The 18826-nt window shown below is 48.0% G+C and overlaps 1 protein-coding gene and 1 long non-coding RNA gene across 2 annotated transcripts; one reads left to right on the forward strand and one right to left on the reverse strand.

The window, feature by feature from the left end:
• Nucleotides 1–260: 260 nt before the first annotated feature.
• Nucleotides 261–18472, reverse strand: FAM186B (family with sequence similarity 186 member B). The gene is given in 10 exon segments (XM_004274468.3): nt 261–2228; nt 4518–4703; nt 5418–5596; nt 8084–8276; nt 8765–9383; nt 9386–10420; nt 12555–12737; nt 17151–17292; nt 17294–17377; nt 18199–18472. Coding segments are annotated over 10 exon segments (2898 nt in total). The 5' UTR covers nt 18295–18472; the 3' UTR covers nt 261–2047.
• LOC117203012 (uncharacterized) lies at nt 3516–12557 on the forward strand. Its single transcript, XR_004485574.2, has 4 exons — nt 3516–4367; nt 9656–9795; nt 10140–10314; nt 12272–12557. It is a non-coding gene; the product is annotated as an uncharacterized LOC117203012 (long non-coding RNA).
• Nucleotides 18473–18826: the final 354 nt, after the last annotated feature.

Raw genomic sequence — 18826 nt, forward strand, 5'->3', positions numbered from 1 at the left:
CACAGTGCCGAAAGCGTACGGAAACATCTGAAACCTTTAAAAATGTCATTGGTGAGACTTCCCTGGCGGTCCAGTGGTTAGGACTGCACGCTTCCACTATGGGGGGCCCGGGTTTGATCCCTGGTCAAGGAACTAAGATCCCACATGCCGAGGCTTAAAGAATAGATAGTAAAAATAAATAAATAAATAATGTCATTGGCACCAAAATACAAAAATATATGTAATTAAATGTTTATAAAACACAATACTGTCAGTTTCATTATTCTGTCAAATTTAATATTCAGAATATTTTCATCTTATTTACAAAACTTGTTAGATTTCATCTCTATGCATGATGATTGCTGAGAAGTCACAGCCAACTATACATTAAAAAAACTTACTCATAGTCGTTTAATTTCCAAAGCAAAGTTATAAAATTCCCTTCAAATTATTTATAAAGCAATACATTTAGTATGAGGGCATTTTAATATGTTGGCTACAGTGGGGTGAGGCCTCCAGAAAATAAGCCTGAACGGCTAGACATGGCCCTTCCCTGCCACAGCTGTCCCATGTGTGTGACCTGCATCAGAAACGCCTCTCACCTTCCTCCCTCCGCCAGGCTTCCTTGTGATACGTTGAGCTGTGGCTCAGAAATTAAATCCTACTCTGGCATCATCCAAGGGCCATCAGTTTGCATCCAACATCCTCCTCTTCCTTCCAGAATTTCAACCTTAAGCAAGGATGGGTGTTCCATTCCTAAGAAACAGAATCACTGGATTGTGGGGCCTCTGAGAACAGGGTAATTTCCTAGCTAACGTTTTATCATGCCTGGTCCCTAGGTCTGGTCTGGCTAGGCGGGAGGAGGGGGAGGGGAGTGCAAGGGAGAGTGAGGATGGGGCGGTGCTCGTAAGCTGTATGAACCAACCAAAGTAGTGTCTTCCCTGAATTAAGACAATTAATTAGCGGACAGGGATGGCCTCCTAAGCCCACACCATCTAGATTTGGAACCTCCGTGTCTCTATTTCTTCCATCTTTGTCCTCACTTCTTAGAGATGCACTCACCTTTGCTCCCACACCCAGTCACACCTGGCTCTGACTTGTACTCAGTACCTTCTTCTGTTCTTACCTTCTGAGTTTCACGCTCATCATCAGTATATCTGTTACGTATTTGTCTGTCTCTGATTGATTTTAGAGTTACTGAGCCCTGCTGTGTGCCAGGCACTAATTATGGCCGTCTTGGCTGGTCGGCTCCCAGAGGGCAGACACAACACTGGGGGGATCCCTGTGACTGGTGTCTAAGTCAGTGGCCAGGTGGTCATGCATCTGGTTTCAAAAATGAGTGAGTTGAGGAGGTGTGGGTTTTAGCAATGAGGCAGAAAATTTTAAAAATAAAAACATCTCTATTTTATTAAAAATGTACAGTTTGGGGACTGAAGGAGAAAAGTAGTGTTTCTCAAAGTTCTAGGATTACTTAGCAGTACCCAGAGTGTTTGTTTAAAAACACCAGCTGGGAATCTGCATTTGGAACAACTTTGAGAATCACTGGCTAAGGCATGGAGCAAGGACTGCAATTGTCTCGATCCTTCTGGCTTTTTAGGGTTCCGGGGAAGGACTCGTTTGACTTTTTACAAACAAGCTCAGCTGGCTCCTCTGGGTGTTCCTGGCCTTCCTTTCTTTGGGTCACTGAGGCACTGAAACGGTTAGTACAGTTACCGGTTGGGAAACAGATGAAACAAGGCCCTGAGATGTGAGTACCCACCCAGCCTACCCGAGAGCTTCCCTGGTCGTCTCTGGGAGACCAGTCCAGGGCTGGGCCCAGACTGACCCAGATGTGGAACTGCTTAACACAACATTTCTGCCACATCCCAGGGGCTCTGCTTCTTTTCTTGTGACTCTTCCTCCCGTTTCACGTTACAGAATACTCCCTCTTCCCTCCCCTCACTCTTTCCTGCTCCTTCCTACCCATCCACGTTTCTTCCTCTCCACCCCCATCTTGGTTCCTTCCCAGAAACCAAGTTATAAGCTCTCTCTTCTGTCGGCACCACCTTGGAAGTCTGTGAATCCATAATCACTGCATCTCAGCACACACGTGTGAACCATCGTGTACTTTGCGCAGAAATCGGCTCTGAGCAAGGGAGGGCAGGGCAGTTAGAGTCGAGGTTAAGACACTTCTCCAACTGCAGACAGTGCTCGGTGTGTACAGGCACATAGCTATCTTACCTGTCAGACAGACAGCCCAGGGGAGACACCTGTAAGACAAAGCAGAAAAAAGATCTTGGAGAAGGGCGTCTGCTGGTTTTTGAAGGACACGGTCCCAAATCACAGAGGGAAGATTAATAGCCCTTCCCCACATGCTGAGAGGACACCCTGGCGGGCGTTTGATGAGACAGGTTGCCAACGCCAGGCAGACCAGGAGAATGGGACAGTCGGTGCGAGGCTGGCCCTAGTTATGAAACTAGCTGGTGCTGTGAACTGGACAACTTGGCCAGGGGAGCTGGTCAGGTCAGCAGGATCGTGAAGAGGTGAGTGACCTGGACCCACACAACAGGTGGGCCTGCAGATTTGAGGTGGGCCAGGGGCAGGCGGCCAAAGAGAGGGTGCACTTTTGGGAGTGGAAGCAGTGTGTCTCCAGAGGTGCACACGCACGGAGAATGCACAAAGAAAGCAGCACGACCACCACCCTAGGGCAGCAGTAGCCTGGGCAGCGGCAGATTCTCATGCCACAGCAGCAAGATCCCAAGACGATGGAGGCAGCACCCACACTAAAATCTCGAGGACCAGCTTGACACACAGGTAGGTGGTACCAACCTGGCATGTGGATATAGAAAACAGAAACAGCAGGGCTTGGTCTCTACACCTGGTAGTGTGATAAACTGAAAAAACTGCTGTAGAGTTTGAAAAAGGGGAAGAAAATTGTATTCACCTAAATTCCCCTGGAAAGGAGAAACTGTCTTTGCTGGGAACAATATTTTGATTAGTGCTTAAGTCTGAAGCTGAGATCCCAGTGGCGGCATGGGTGTAGGTGGGACAGCTCTGCATGAGAGACGGGAAAGAGTTTTTGAATTTTGCATGTTAAACCAAAGAGAGAGGGGAAGAAAGGAGGCTGCTCTTTGGTACTGTTCACTGTGAGTCCCTTTCCCTATCACCCCGCTAAATTTTCAGAAAGTTATGAAGATCGTGAAATGCTTGGGGTCAAGTGGAGCGTGTATACTTGATATTTATGTGCACATATTCACGTGTGCGGGGTTGGTGCCTCAGGTTGAAACAGATGACGAGCAGAGCCCAGGCACTGGCAGGGATGCAGAGGGAGAGAAGGCGCTCAGAGAGGAGAGATACCACTATGGGGGTGCTAGAGTCAGGGGCAAGTTTAGCCAAATCTCAGCAGGGTGCGGCCCCAGTTGATTTCTGGGTTACTAAATTCTGCCAGTGTTGTTTTTGGTTATTCTCAGTTCTGTTTGCTGTATCCAAATCAACTAACAACAACAACAACAACAACACACACACACACACACACACACACACACACACACACACACACACACACACGCACACACTTGGAAACTCTTCAGGAACTGAAAACCAGGTATCTATGTACTAGGTGGGCTATAATGTTGATGTCCAGCTGGGACTCTCAGGCCCACTTCAGAGCGGAATCACAGCCAAGGACCAGCCTCCTTTGATGTTGCCGTGCCACCCCGTCTTCCCTAAGTTCCTGTTGAGAGGATGAGGGCGGCAGCAGCATCTTGCAGCCTTGGTTCTGGTTAGGGCTACACTGGCAGGCATCAGTGCCCTCTCCCTGTCAAAGATATTATTGATTGTTCCCCAACCAGGGATCCAACCTGGGCCCTGGCAGTGAAAGCACCGAGTCCTAACCACTAGACTGCCAGGAAATTCCCATCCCTGTCAAAGATCTTTAACTGGGGCAGGGGCAGGGCCACAGGAGGCAGCTGGGGTTAGTAATCTAGAAAGGCTCCTTGAAACAGCCTTGAGTCTTCAATATTGACATCTTCAAGCCAAGAGAGGCAGAGTTGAACCTTCCTAACCAGAAAAGTCCCTTGTTGGCCCACTGAGTCCTGCCCGCCTCCCCTCAGCTGCTCTTCCCAGGGGCAGTTCTTGAAGGCAATAAGGAAATGACAATGCCAAAGACGGGCCCAGTTTATCCTGAGATTTTTGGTCTCTCTCATCTCTCCATACCTGCACCTGGCTCTCCTTGAGAATAACCCCCAGGCCTAGGGCAAAAAACACCTCTTGAGCGATTCACGTGCAGCCCAGGAAGCAAGTGGGAAGGAATGACTTCTGTCGTGACCTTCTGAGACGCCGTGTGGAGTCCTTTGAGAGAACTAGAATGGTGCTGGCGTGGGGACCCAAGCTCATGGCCAATGAGGCAGGTAAGCATCTCTCTGTCTGATGTGGTACAGTAAATGAGGTCATTATTAATGTTTGGAAAGATAGCTGTTGGGCGGTTGGACACAGAAGTGTGTACCCTTGGTGGGCAGATCTCCCTGAATCCAGATTAACCGTCCAGCCTTGCATCTTACCGGGCCTTGAGGGACATCAAGCTTTTGTGGTAGGAGGAATGCACATCCAATGCCAACAGCCGGGGAATATCTGGGTACCCCCCTAGCTGGTCCCAGGACAGGCTGGTGGGGGTCTTCTTTTCTACTGGGTGACTGGAGGAGGCCACATCAGTCTTCCAGATGGCCTCCAGCTGGTTCCCCTGTTGGCTGGGGTGTGAAGGTTGAAAGTGTAAGAAGAGATGAGGAGGTCTTTATAGAAAGGGAGAGACTGGGAAGCAACAAGCTCTGCAGGGTTTTCTTCCCTTCTCAAATAGTTGTCACTGCCTTCCTTGCCGCATCTCTTCCCTTCCCAACTCTAAATCTCACCTCCTTGGGTCTCCTCTAGCTGAGGAGCTACTGGAAGAGGCTGCCGAGACAGCCCCTGTTCCTCCAGGCACATGCCCTGGGCCTGAAGCCCTGAACTGGCCACACCAGGGGGGTGTGGATGTGTCTCTTCTTGGCTGCCCAGAGACTCGTGGTGTCTCTCTTTGAGCCCAGGGGTCACGTGGTGGGAAGGATCAGGTTGATTTACATGGATGGACCAGTGGCAGGTGCCAGACCAATGCTCAGGGTGGAAATGGTTGTAAGTTCTCAGCTGTGGGTCCCAGGAGTCTTTCAGTTGCATAGTTTGAAACATACTTGGTCAGGCTGTGCCATGAAGCCCACACACCACATACACACATACCCCCATCTGGGCCAATGGCCAGAGCTGGGCAGGCCGCTGAGAAGCTAGGTTCCTTGCAACTCATGGGGTGAGCTTTGCCTGTCTGTGCCTTCACTGAGCTGCCAGCCACACACCCCCGCACCCCGCAAGTCTGGTCACCCCTGCTCCCTGCCTCCCTCACCCACCTAGCCAGCTGCCCCTGGCTTCCATGCACCTACTGGGCCATCCGCAGGGGCACACATTGCTGGTGCTTGGTCATAAAGAGCTCCAGGTGTCGCTTGCAGGAGGGGCTGCTGGAATGGATGTTCTGCAGTAAGGATGGAGGAGGCTTGCTTTTCCTTGACTTTGGGGAGGTGACCACAGGGGTGTTCAGGTTAATGTTCCACTCCTGCTGGAGCTAAGAGGAACCAGCAGAGAGGCATCAGGGAGAAAGGAATTCATCCTCTCTCTAGTGCCAGAGGAGGCATTGCCTGACTTGGGGCAGAGCAGAAAGGGTGAGGCCCAGGGAATGCCTCCAATTAGGTATGCCTGGGACCTCAGGGTATTGCATTTCCCAGAAATTCCTTGAATTGTTCTTTGCTGGTTTAGTTCCTGTTTTCTCCTTTGCTGTGGAGAATCTGGACAATGGGCAAAACAGCAAGGAAAAAACTAAAGGAAGCCAGAGCAGCTGGAACTGTGAAAGACTCGTGTTACCGGGCCAGGTTGTGTCAGGAATGCTCTCCGTGTCTTGTCATTCAGCCTCTGCCCTGGCCCTGGGGAAGGAGCTGGAGGAACCCTCACAGCCATCTAAAGAATTATTATATATATGGTCCCTTTCCTTCTCAACCTCAAAACCAATTTAGCAAGTCAAGACACCTACGGGAGGTGATCAGGACTAATATAAGGTGACAGGAAACTGAATTGGGAGACATCCCCATGGCCAAGGCTCTTCCAACTGCCTTATGCCGGCACTTACACTGAATCCCTCAGGACACTCCTTCCCCCAGACTCTGGCCGTGGCTGCTCAGGACTCAGTGGGGTAACCTCCTGGCCCAGCCCTAGAGGAGATCTCAGCAGATTCTGAGTCACTGCTGCGGGATTCTGCAATCCCTCCAAGCCATCAGCTAGCCTCCTGTGGACCATGTCAGCACTCGCTGCTTTTCTGACCCTGGTAGCAGGGGAAAGAGTAGAGGAAACTGAAGGCAGACCTTAGAGAATAAAAATAGGTCAAACCCAATGGATTAAGACTCCGAATGACTTTGGACTCTCAACAGCAACACCAAAACCTAGAAGGCAATGAATGAGCAGTGCCTTCAAAATTGTGAGGGAAAATGAATTCTAACCTAGACTTCTGTATCCAGGCAAACTGTCAATTAAGAGTCAAGGGTAGGGGGGCTTCCCTGGTGGTGCAGTGGTTAAGAATCCGCCTGCCAATGCAGGAGACACAGGTTCAAGCCCTGGTCTGGGAAGATCCCACATGCCGCGGAGCAACTAAGCCAATGCACCACAACTACTCAAGTCCACGTGCCTAGAGCCCATGCTCCATAACAAGAGAAGCCACTGCAATAAGAAGCCCGCGCACTGCAATGAAGAGTAGACCCCGCTCGCCACAACTAGAGAAAGCCCGCACGCAGCAACGAAGACCCAATGCAGCCAAAAATAAAAAAATAAAATAAAAATTTTTTTTAAAAGTTAAGGGTAGGGACTTCCCTGGTGGTGCAATGGTTAAGAATCTGGCTGCTGGGGACTTCCCTGGTGATCCAGTGGTTAAGACTTCACCTTCCAATGCAGGGGATGCAGGTTCGATCCCTGGTCAGGGAGCTAAGATCCCACATGCCTTGCAGCCAAAAAAACCAAAACACAGAACAGAAGCAATATTTTAACAAATTTAATAAAGACTTTAAAAATGCTCCACATCAAAGAATCTGCCTGCCAATGCAGGGGACACAGGTTTGAGCCCTGGTCCCAGAAGATCCCACATGCCGCAGAGCAGCTAAGCCCATGCACAACTCCTGAGCCTGTGCTCTAGAGCCCACGAGCTACAACTACTGAAGCCCACGCACCTAGAGCCCGTGCTCCGCAACAAGAGAAGCCACCGCAATGAGAAGCCCATGCACTGCAATGAAGAGCAGCCCCCGCTCGCTGCAACTAGAGAAAGCCTGAGCGCAGCAATGAAGACCCAATGCAGCCAAAAAAAAAAAAAAAAGTTCTACCTCGTAACAACAAAAACAAAGCACATTAAAAAAAAAAAAAGGGCTTCCCTGGTGGCGCAGTGGTTGAGAGTCTGCCTGCCAATGCAGGGGACACAGGTTCGTGCCCCGGTCCGGGAAGATCCCACATGCAGCAGAGCGGCTGGGCCCGTGAGCCATGGCCGCTGAGCCTGCGCGTCCAGAGCCTGTGCTCCGCAGTGGGAGAGGCCACAACAGTGAGAGGCCCACGTACCGCAAAAAAAAAAAAAAAAAAAGCAGGGGAGCTGTCCCCAGAGAGAAGCAAAGGGAGTCGCCAGCACGAGGGTTAAGAAGACAGCTGTGACCAAGCCTGGAGAGCAAGCAGATCAGACAAGAGCAGGACAGGGAGACCCACAGGGGAGGGAGAATCTGAGCACAGAGTCAGGACTGCAGGCTCCAACTACCTCCCCTCCAGAAGAAGCTTTCTTGTCCAGCTCCTTTGGAGGGTTCCTCCCTCTCTTGCTCTCCCCATATATGGAGATTGGAAAACTGGCCTTCCTTACGCTCAGGTTGTCTCCTGCCTTCCCCTCTTCCTGGTTCAGAGGCTTTAATCTGCCCTCTTACTTCCCAACTGCTCTCCCACGCCCAGGTACACCCCACAGCCCCATGGCTCCACCCTGGTCCCATCCCTGCCGGCTGTGCTGACCCCTGAGAAGGTCGCCGGGTGGGAGGCCCACCTTGGGGAACATGGTCACCATGCTGCTCAGGCACTCTCGGCGCTTCTCCTCCAGGTCCCTCTGCTTGTCTGTCCAGGCCTGCAGCAGGAGGTTCTGCAGGCGGTCGACGTTTTCCAGGAAGAGGTAGAGGTGCTGGGCCTTGTAGGCAGCCCCAGCTTCTCGCACAACTTGTACGTGGTTGATCACTTCTTGTCTGGGAAGAGAGGGAAGTGATTTAGTGGGTGAAGGAGACTCCTCCTGCCCCCAACTCTCTGTTAACCAAAGATGACTCTGTGTCTGTGAGAGCTGGGGAAAACAGGGAGCAGAGAAGCAGGAGGTGGTGTCAGGTGAGGAGGCTCGGGCTGGGTTGGGCTGGAAACAGGAATAAAAGTAAGGCAAATGGGGGAGCGTGTTAGGCGGGTTATGGACAGGGCAGTAGGAAGACAGGAAGAAAGGCTTGCAGGAAAGCTCACTAGAGGGAGAGCAGTGTGTAAGTGTTTGACCTCCCACACCTTCAGGGCTGCCCAAGGCTCCAAGGTCAGGTGTCCTTCGCAGGTACCCTCCCTCAGGGGGACCTTGTCCAGGCCTGGGGTGATTCTCCCTATCCCACTTGCCCCATGCTCCTCCTTTCTCACTGGGTTCTGGCTCTGCCCATATATTGCAGCAGTGGGTGGGTGCCGGTGGGTGCCAGGGAGGACCTACCGGAGGCTCTGGAAATGTCTGTAGAGGATGTACTTATGGCATAGGCACCACAGCTTGAGCGCGTTCAGCTCCACAGCGGTGGTGGTGAGCTCCCGCACCTTGTTGCGCAGGTAGTGGGGCAGCCTCAGCTGATCCTCCTCAGTCAGGAGCTGCAGGTTCTTCCTCTGGGCCTCCACGTCCACGTGGTATACCTTCCCCTTCAGAGTTACTAGGGATGTATGCAAAGGGGGCTGGGCCACTTCTCGGAGGGATGTCCCCGTGACAGGAAGGGAGGCCGTCTTCTTGGGCTTCGTGGGAACACAGCGGGCCCGTGGTTTCTGAGTAAACTCGGCTGAACTCATGGTCCTCTGGTTTCCGGGGGCAGGCTGCTGGGTCTTAGGGGACCTGGGCAAGTGTGGCCTCCTGCCTTGGTGAGCAGATTGGGCCTGGCTTGGGGGAGGTGCCAGTGATGCCTCCTCCAAGTCCCTCCATCGACTGGTGGGCATGAAGCCCATTCTCTCCACGTCCTCTCCTGTCCGCTCCGGCCCCCTCCATGGGCCCCCTTGCTCCTGGGCCAATCTCCGCTGCCACCCCCTTGCTGCTTCCCCCTGCTCCCACTGCCGCTGCTTCTCCCGGTGTCCCGCTCCAGCAGGGCCCACTTCTCTTGCCACTGCAGCCACATCTCCTCCTCCAGCCACTGCTGCCTTCGCCTCTCCCATCTGAGTTCCTCTTCCCAGTGCTCTGCCTTGCTCTCCAAGGCCACCTTCCTAGAGCTCTCTGGGGACAGCTGCTTCTGAAAATGGGACTTCATCTGGAGTCCTTCCTTCTCCTGGGTCACTTCCTGGAAGAAGTCCTTCTGGTCTTTGACTTTGTGGCCTGGGCTTTCTGCTGATGGTCTTTCCCATTTCTTAGGAAACTTGTGATCCATGGAGGATGGCAACACAGGCTGAAGATTTTCAGTGTCCTTGCTGCTGTACACATCTGCAGTCCTTGAATGCACAGTCATGGTGGAAAGTGGTTGACATGTGGAAGGCCTAGCACTACTATCCCAGGTCATGGCCAGGCGACTTGGGGAGAGTGGTGAAAACTGCTCCTCCTTCTTGGGCTCCTGTTGGGTTTCCTCTATGACTGTTTCTTTCTTTCGGAGGGCCTCTTTCTTGGCAGGGGCTGGCGAGTCAACCAAGATCTTGACTGAGTATTCTGCTTGACCTCTAGCAGACTAAGCCTTGTTCAGCTGGAACTCTAAGGCACGCTTCCTCAGGAGAAGGTCATGGTACTTTCCCCCTAGAATTTCTACCTGCTTTAGTAGGGCATCTCTCTTACTCTTGAGGACTTGGAGGGACTTCTGGAAATACAGCCTCTGGCTGCTGAGTTCTTTGGTCATCTCTATTTTCAGGTGCCTGTATTTGGCCTCCAGGCTTCTGTTCTCCTTGTGCTGGAGCATCAAGGCCTTGTTGAGGTTCTCGACCACAGCAGACATGTACCTGATGGCCCGAACCTCCCCCTGGTTGAACATCGTGGAGTCCAGGAGTTCCTGCAGCATGGACTTCACCTCAGAGACCCTTATGCAGGTAGTGTGCTTGTCCTGGAGCATCTGCTCTGGGCTCAGTGGCTGAGGGCAGGATATCACTTTTCGTGGGCTTTGTTCCCGCCAGCCCTGCCAGGTGTGTTTGGACACTAGGAGAGGTGGAGAGAACAAAGGCAATAAACTCCCATGGATCCAAGGATTATACTGATTCTCCACACCCTGCTTGGCCAAATTCCCATCCAACCTTCTTAGGGCTTTGGCAATAAGGAGCTGGGGCATTATATGAGGCCAGGGGAGATATTGTCAGGAGAGATCTCTGCTGGGCTCAGAGCTTGCTCAGAGCTTACCTGTCAGGGTCTGTCAGCTCCACAGCACCTGCAGGACCCAGAGGGGTCTGGACCAATTCGATCCAGTTCAACCCAATTCAACACACTGCTGATCCTCCATATTTCCCTGGAGTAGAGTGATTTTTCTAATCACGCTACTTCCCAGTCTCAATATCTCTGTTTGGCTACCTATTGCCAACTATCTAAACTCTGGAAGCCCACCTGGCACTTAGACTCTAGATCACCTGGGAAGTTGTATTTCCCTTTCCTGTTACCACTGGACTGTGTTTGTAGAGAATTTATCACGTGGTCCTGCAGTGGTTTACATCCTTTTATAATGACTAATGTCTTTTTCCATTTTGGGGGTCATGAACTCCTATGATACTTTGATGAAAGCAGGAAAATGTACATAAACACCAATTGTGCACTTTGTATTCAAACCCATTCATATGCAGACTTAGCTCCTCAGGGATGGTCCATGGTCATAGTTGTATCCCCTTGGATCTACTATGTGTAGAGCTGCTGGAGGGATTATCTTGGAGCATCCATTCATTTCTCATTCAGTGAACATCACTGGCAGACAAAACACTGGCTAACTTTGGATGAGGGGCTAAAGGAAATATGGAAATTAAATGACACTGAAATCAAGCCAGCATTTAGCTAATACTGTCAGAGAGGCCATATGCTCTAACGGTTCAGAGCATGGATTCTAGAGTCAGATAACTCGGGCTTGAATCCCATCCCTACCACTTGCCTTAGGCAAGTTTCCTAACTTCTCAGCACCTCTATTTCTGAAAAATGGGGATAATCATAGCATTTACTTCATGGGACGTAAGTAGATTATGCATGTTTAGTACCAAGCACTGTACCAGGTACCTAGAAAGTGCTCAATAACTAATCCCTAAAAAAATGAATAAGACACAGCCTTTGCCCTCCAGAAATTTATAACCTAGCAAGGAAATAAATCAAGTAAACAAATAACTATATTTCAAGACATAATATGACAAGGATAGTAGGAGACATTGTCTCCTTCTCCTCCACCTTTCCTTGCTTCCTCCCTCCCCCAGCTATCGACCTTGCTTAACTGGTAAGGAACCTGGCCATGAAAATCAATGGTAAAATGATAATGTCAGCTCTTGTTTATTAAGCCCTGAGTGTGTGTTCTGAGCACAGTGCCAGATGCCTCACACCACGTGCAACCCTGTAAGGAAGACAATGCTCTCCTCACTTTGCATATGAGGAAAGTGAGGTTCAGAGAGAGGAAGTAACTTGCCCAAAGTCACACAGCTAGAAATTGGGATTCAAACTCAGGTTTGTCTGACTCCGAAGCCCATGCTCTCGAGTAAGATTAAGAAGCCAGAAAACCTATGCGTGGGGCCTAGTTTTGCCACAGGCTTTCCTTGTGGATCCTTCTCTCCTCTGAGCTTCAATGTTCTCATCTACAAAATGTGGCAGTTAGATAATCCGGGCCCATTCTAGTGCTGAGAGAAGTGACATTTCAAGGTTGAGCCATGTTGCTGACTTGCCACTTCTGGAGTAGCCACAATCGAGAAGGTTCTAGAAGGGCCTCCAGCTGAGTCTCACCAGACTGCTTGGCTCTGCATCTGGGTTTGGTTTAAGGAAAGGATGTTCCTCTAGCTCTAGCTATAAACTCCACCCTTTCTGACCTTCCAGCCTTGTTCCCCAGAACCTGCACGAGGCCACAGCTCCAGGGACCACCAACGAGGACCTGTCTCCACATCACACCTTCCTTCAGCCCTGAGGGACAGCCCAGAACTGCTCACTTCTCAGCTTGGGTCCACCACCCCAACCTCTTACCACTGACCATCCATCTCAGCTAAAGCTTTTGTTATGGAGGAGAATCAGAAAGACTCCCACAGACCCTGGTGTGTGACTTCTTTCCTTGAGATGGCATCTGCCCCACCCAGCTCCCCTGCCAGGTGCTCCTGGAACCTACTTTGTGCCCCTTTCCTTTGTCCTTCAATGAGAGTGGAGCAGAGGGAAATGAGAGACTCGATGCCTCCTTTGGTGGCGATGAGGGAGAGAGGTAACCCCTTCTCCATCACCTCGATCCATTCATCCAGGGCTTCCTCTTCCTCCTCACTCTTCCTGTTCCTGATCTCATAGGTCAGACCGTCACCTGGAGAGAGAGTGGGAGATGCAGGCTGAGAATAGTCTGTCCTCTAGGGAGCCCCAAATAGCCCTATAGGATAGGGGTTACACCAGCAGGCTTTGAGGTTGGATTGGTTTAACCTCTTATTAGCTGTATGATGTTGAGCAAGTCACTTATTTCCCTAGCCTTAGTATCCTTGCCAAAAAAGGGTTGGCTATGGATTAAATGAGATAATACAAGTGAAATGATTAACATGAGACCTGCCATGTAGAAAATATGCATAGTCATAAAACAGCACTGTTGTACTACAAAGCCAGCAATGCGCCTATCTTGTTATTGCTCTATCCTCACTGCCTAGTCCAATATCTGGACAATTAAATGAATTAACTGCAGTCAACAGCCCTGCTTAGTTCTTGGGGGCAGCTGAAGGACCACTGAACCGAGAGCTCCTCAGGGGCAGGGCAATGTGAGTAGGGGTAGGGCATATCCCTATACCATCTTCCGCCAACACTGCAGCATCCACCATACCTCACACCAGACTGAGGTCTCCTGATCGGATAACTCTGATCTTAACGGGGGTAGCATCTGGCTCCAGGGCTGCATGCAGCTGGTCCACACCCAAATGGCTATACCAGTTGCTTACAGCTGGCACCAATGCTGTTTGGCTCAGTAACCATTCAGTACTTTGAATATCACCCTTGAGTCCCTCTATAAAATAGCTAGTGTGCTCCACAAAAAACAATTAGAACTAATAAACAAATTCAATAAAGTTACAGGATCCAAAATCAACATATAAAAGTCAGTTGCGGGCTTCCCTGGTGGCGCAGTGGTTGAGAGTCTGCCTGCCGATGCAGGGGACACGGGTTCGTGCCCCGGTCCGGGAAGATCCCACATGCCGCGGAGCAGCTGGGCCCGTGAGCCATGGCCGCTGAGCCTGCGCGTCTGGAGCCTGTGCTCTGCAGCGGGAGAGGCCACAACAGTGAGAGGCCCGCGTACCGTACCGCAACAAAACAAAACAAACAAACAAACAAACAAAAAAAAGTCAGTTGCATTTCTACACACTAACAATTAACTATCCAAAAAAGAAATAAAGAAAACAATCCCATTTACAATAGCATCAAAACAATAAAATACTTAGGAATACATTTAACAAAGGAGGTGAAGGATCTCTACAGTGAAAACCATAAGACATGAATGAAAGAAATTAAAGAAGACACGTGTAAATGGAAAGATAACCCATGTTCATGGATCACAAGAATTAATATTGTTAAAATGTCTATACTACCCAAAGTCATCCATAGATTCAGTGCAATCCCTATCAAAATCTCAATGGCATTTTCCACAGAACTAGGAAGAACAATCCTGAAATTCATACGGAACCACAAAAGACCCCAAATAGCCAAAGCATTCTTGAGAAAGAAAAACAAGGCTGGAGGCATCACACTACCTGATTTTAAGCTATATTACAAAGCTATAGTAAACAAAACACTATGGCACGGGCATATAAACAGACACATAGATAAATGGGCCAGAATCAAGAGCTCAGAAATAAACCCATGCATATACGGTCAGCTAATATTTGACAAGGGACCCAAGAACACTCAATGGGGAAAGGATAATCTCTTCAATAAGTGGTGCTGGTAAACGTGTACATTTACATGCAAAAAAATGAAATTGGGGCTTCCCTGGTGGCACAGTGGTTGAGAGTCCGCCTGCCGATGCAGGGGACACGGGTTCGTGCCCCGGTCCAGGAAGATCCCACATGCCGCAGAGTGGCTAGGCCCGTGAGCCATGGCCGCTGAGCCTGTGCTCCGCAACGGGAGAGGCCACGACAGTGAGAGGCCCGCGTACTGCAAAAAAAAAAAACAAAAAAACCCCCACGAAATTGGACTCCTATCTTATACCACTCACAAAAATTAACTCTAAATTAATTAAAAACTTAAATACAAGCCCAGAAACCATAAAACTCCTAAAAGAAAACATAGGGGAAAAGCTTCTTGATATTGGTCTTGGCAATGATTTTTTTTGGGTATGACATCAAAAGCAAAGGCAACAAAAGCAAAAATAAATAAGTGGAACTACATCAAATTTAAAAGTTTCTGCACAGTAAAAGAAATGATTATCAAAAAAAAAAAAAAAAAAGAAATGATTATCAAAGTGAAAAGCCTCAACCTACAGAACGGGAGAAAGTACATGCAAACCATGTATTTAATAAGGAGTTAATATCCAAAATCTATAAGGAACTCACACAACTTAATAGCAAAAAAACAAATAATCCGATTAAAAGATGGGCAAAGGATATGAATAGACATTTTTCTAAAGAAGATATACAAATGGCCAACAGGTATATGAAAAGGTGTTCAACATCACTAATTATCAGGGAAATGCAAATCAAAGCCACAACGAGATAGTACCTCAGACCTGTTAGGATGGCTATTATGTATAAAAGACGAGATAACAAGCAATGGTGAGGACCTGAAGAAAAGGGGACCCTTGTGCACTGTTGGTGGGAATGTAAATTGGTATAACCATTTTGGAAACCAGTATGGAGGTTCCTAAAAAAAATTAAAAATAGAATTACCATATAGTCCAGCAATCCCACTTCTGGGTATATATCCATAGGAAACAAAATCACTGTCTCCAAGAGATTTCTGCATGCCCATGTTCACTGAAGCATAATTTACAACAGTCAAGACATGGAAAAAACCTAAGTGTCAGTCAGTGGATGAATGGATAGAGAAAATGTAGTATATATAATGAAATACAGATAGTCCCCCACTTATGATGGTTCAACTTATGATTTATTGACTTTACAATGAGGCGAAAGTGACACACATTCAGTAGAAGTCATGCTTTGAATTTTGATCTTTTCCCATGCTAGTGAAATATGGTACAATACTCTCTCATGATGCTAGGCTGTAACAGCAAGCTACAGCTCTAAGTGGCCACAAAATCACAGGGGTAAACAACAGATACACTTACAACCATCTGCATGCATACAGCCATTCTGTTTTTCACTTTCAGTATAGTCTTCAATAAGTTACATGAGATATTAAACACTTTATTATAAAATAGGCTTTGTGTTAGATGATCTTGCCCAACTGTAGGCTAATGCAAGTGTTCTGAACACATTTAAGGTAGGCTAGGCTAAACTGTGATGTTTGGTAGGTTAGGTGTATTAAACACATTTTCAATTTATGGTATTTTCAACTTATGATAGGGTTATTGGGACATAACCCCATCATAAGCTAAGGAAGATCTATATTATTAAGTCATAAAACAGAAGGAAATCCTGCCATTTGCAACAACATGAATGGACCCTGAGGGTATCACACTAAGTGAAATAAGTCAGACAGAGAAAGAAAGACAAATACTGTACGATCTCACTTATATGTGGAATCTAAAAAAAGTTGAACTCACAGAAACAGAGAGTAAATTGGTGGTTATCAGAGGCTGGGAGGTGAGAGAAATGGGGAGATGTTGGTCAAAGGGTACAAACTTTCAATTATAAGATGAATAAGTTCTGGATATCTAATGTACAGCATGGTGACTACAGTTAATAATACTGTATTGTATACAGGCATACCGCATTTTATTGCACTTTGCTTTACTGTTGTTTGCAAATACTGCATTTTTTAAAAATTGAAAGTTTGTGCAAACCCTGCATTGTCAGATGATGGTTAGCACTTTTTAGCAATAAAGTATATTTAATGTTCATTGTTTTCTTAGACATAATGCTATTGCACACTTAATAGACTACAGTATAAACATAACTTTTACAGGTACTGGGAAGCCAAAACATTCACACGATTCACTTTATTATGATATCCACTTTATTGTGGTGGTCTAGAACTGAACCTGCAATATCCAAGGTATGCCTATATTTGAAATTCGCTAAGAGAGTAGATCTTAAATATTCTCACCACACACACAACAAAGGATGACTATGTGAGGTGACATGTTATTGTGATAATCATTTCATTATATACATATATATGTTTATATATAAAATAATCACATGTACACTTTAAATTTACAATGTTGTTTGTCAGTTATATCTCAATAAAGCTGGAAAAATAAAACAGCTAGTGTGAGTTTGCACTTAGGTTCTATCTTACTAAAAAATGAGATGTAATAATGAACCCAGGACTTAGGCTTCATCACATATGCACCTAATATCACAATCTATTATGTTTTGGACAATGACATGCTTGCCTCTCTAGGGAATAGAGGTGATATGCTACGACATGAGTGGGACAATGTTTCACTGGAGAGGCGCTGCGATGTGTCTTTTGCGCCCTCTGCACCCACCACCCTGCACTCCCCTCCCAGCAAATGCTGACCTAGGGTAGGGGAAAGGAGGAGGCTGAGTGAGCTGGCACCAGCATCTTGGGGGGGAAGGCACCCACCCTCAGGACTGCACCCAGCCTGCAAACTCACCCCAGTCACCTAGCCAGTGGAGAATTTCATACAAGTGCTTCTCTTTAGTCTTAGCATCGTTGGAGAATGAGGTAATTTTCTCCAGCAAGATGAATCTGTTCTTGCCCTTTTGCTCTGTCTGGTGAGATTTTGCCTTTTTTTTTGAAATCATATCCTAATTCTTCCTGGAAGCGGCTGATGACACAGTTGACATTGTCCAAGATGTCTGAGAGCTGGGAAGAAATATCCTATATGGGAGGCAGCAGACTGTAGTGTTTTGGGGTGTGAACTCTGGTGCCAGATGCCATGTCCTAGTAGTGTGATCTTAGACAAGTCAGTTAATTTCTTGGGGCCTCAGTTTTCTTATTTGTAAAGTGTAGATAATTATAGTACCTGTGTCACAGGGTTTTTGTAAAGATTAAATGAACCAGTATTTGTAAAGCACTTAGGACAGCGCCTGGCACATAAAATAAGTGTTAGCTCTAATTACTCTCATTTTGATTATTAAGACCAGCTCAGGGAGAGAATACTAAAAATCCACAGCAAACATTTCTTCAGAATTTCAGAATTTGCTGGGGACTTCTGGACATCTCTCCTCACAAGGATCCAGAGGCAACGAACTAGAAAAATGAGGCCCCAAGAAACCCTCAGGATCGGAGGCTCCCATTAAAAAAATGCACCAGAGGCTCACGTGCAGGGTGATTTGAATCTTTGGCCATTTCCCTGTGAGTTTCTAGGGCTCAGCTTGGGGCAGTCTGACAGGTTGCCAAGAACAGACCCCAGTCAGGAACTCTGGGCCCCTCCTCCTGCCCTGGTAGCACCCACCACGATGTGTCTCAGGGCCAACCTAGGGCTTCCCTGTGGGCTGTCTGCTTCCTGGGCCCATCCCTGCCTCGGGGGCAGTTTGATTCCAGCTCACCCTCCACTGAACTGTCCACAAACCCAGCTTGCTGAGGATCCCAGGACCCCTGAGGGCCCAGAGCTGGAATCTTACCCAAATCTGGGCTTAGTCCCTAGCCTCCACATCAGACCCCAACAGAAGGATGACACCCTCATCTCAAGGGGTTACCTCCTGAGCCCGAGTTAGTTGGGCAGCCTCAATTCTTGAGATGATGGCTTTCACCGACACAGGGGTCACCAACAGTAGGGGCTCGTCTTTCTCCATTTGGGATCACTCTGTCAGTCACAAAGATGTCCGGTGTCTCTGGTAGAGGGGCCTGGACACACGATGTTGGCTGCTTGGGGGTTAAGGACTCCAGGGCAGCTTCTGAGTACCCTCTTCCTAGCCACAGCTCCCTGTAACTGCCAGACATCACGTTCCAACTGACCTTCTTTTCTCCAGTGACATCATGAGGTTGATTGGAAGAATGACTCCCTGTCATCTATCTGCTTGATTATCTAGCTTTTTAATCCATCACCTAATATATATTAACTTGACCTGTTGCTTTTTAAAAATCATTAAATGTTATGCTCCCAAACTAAATATTAACAGCTAAAAGTAGGAAACAGCAATTAGAAAAAGTTCTTTTCCCAAAGAACTTTTAATTAAAAAAAAATTACAGCCAATCAATAACTAATGGGAATATATTTCAATTTGCACCAGGGGTCAGGGCTTAACCAACACTGTCACTGAAGGTAACCATCAGTGCCAGAGGCCTTTCTAAAACAAATGATTAAAATGGACATCACTGTATGCC

Source organism: Orcinus orca, chromosome 11 (genome assembly GCF_937001465.1).
Source record: "Orcinus orca chromosome 11, mOrcOrc1.1, whole genome shotgun sequence".
Lineage (NCBI taxonomy): Eukaryota > Metazoa > Chordata > Mammalia > Artiodactyla > Delphinidae > Orcinus > Orcinus orca.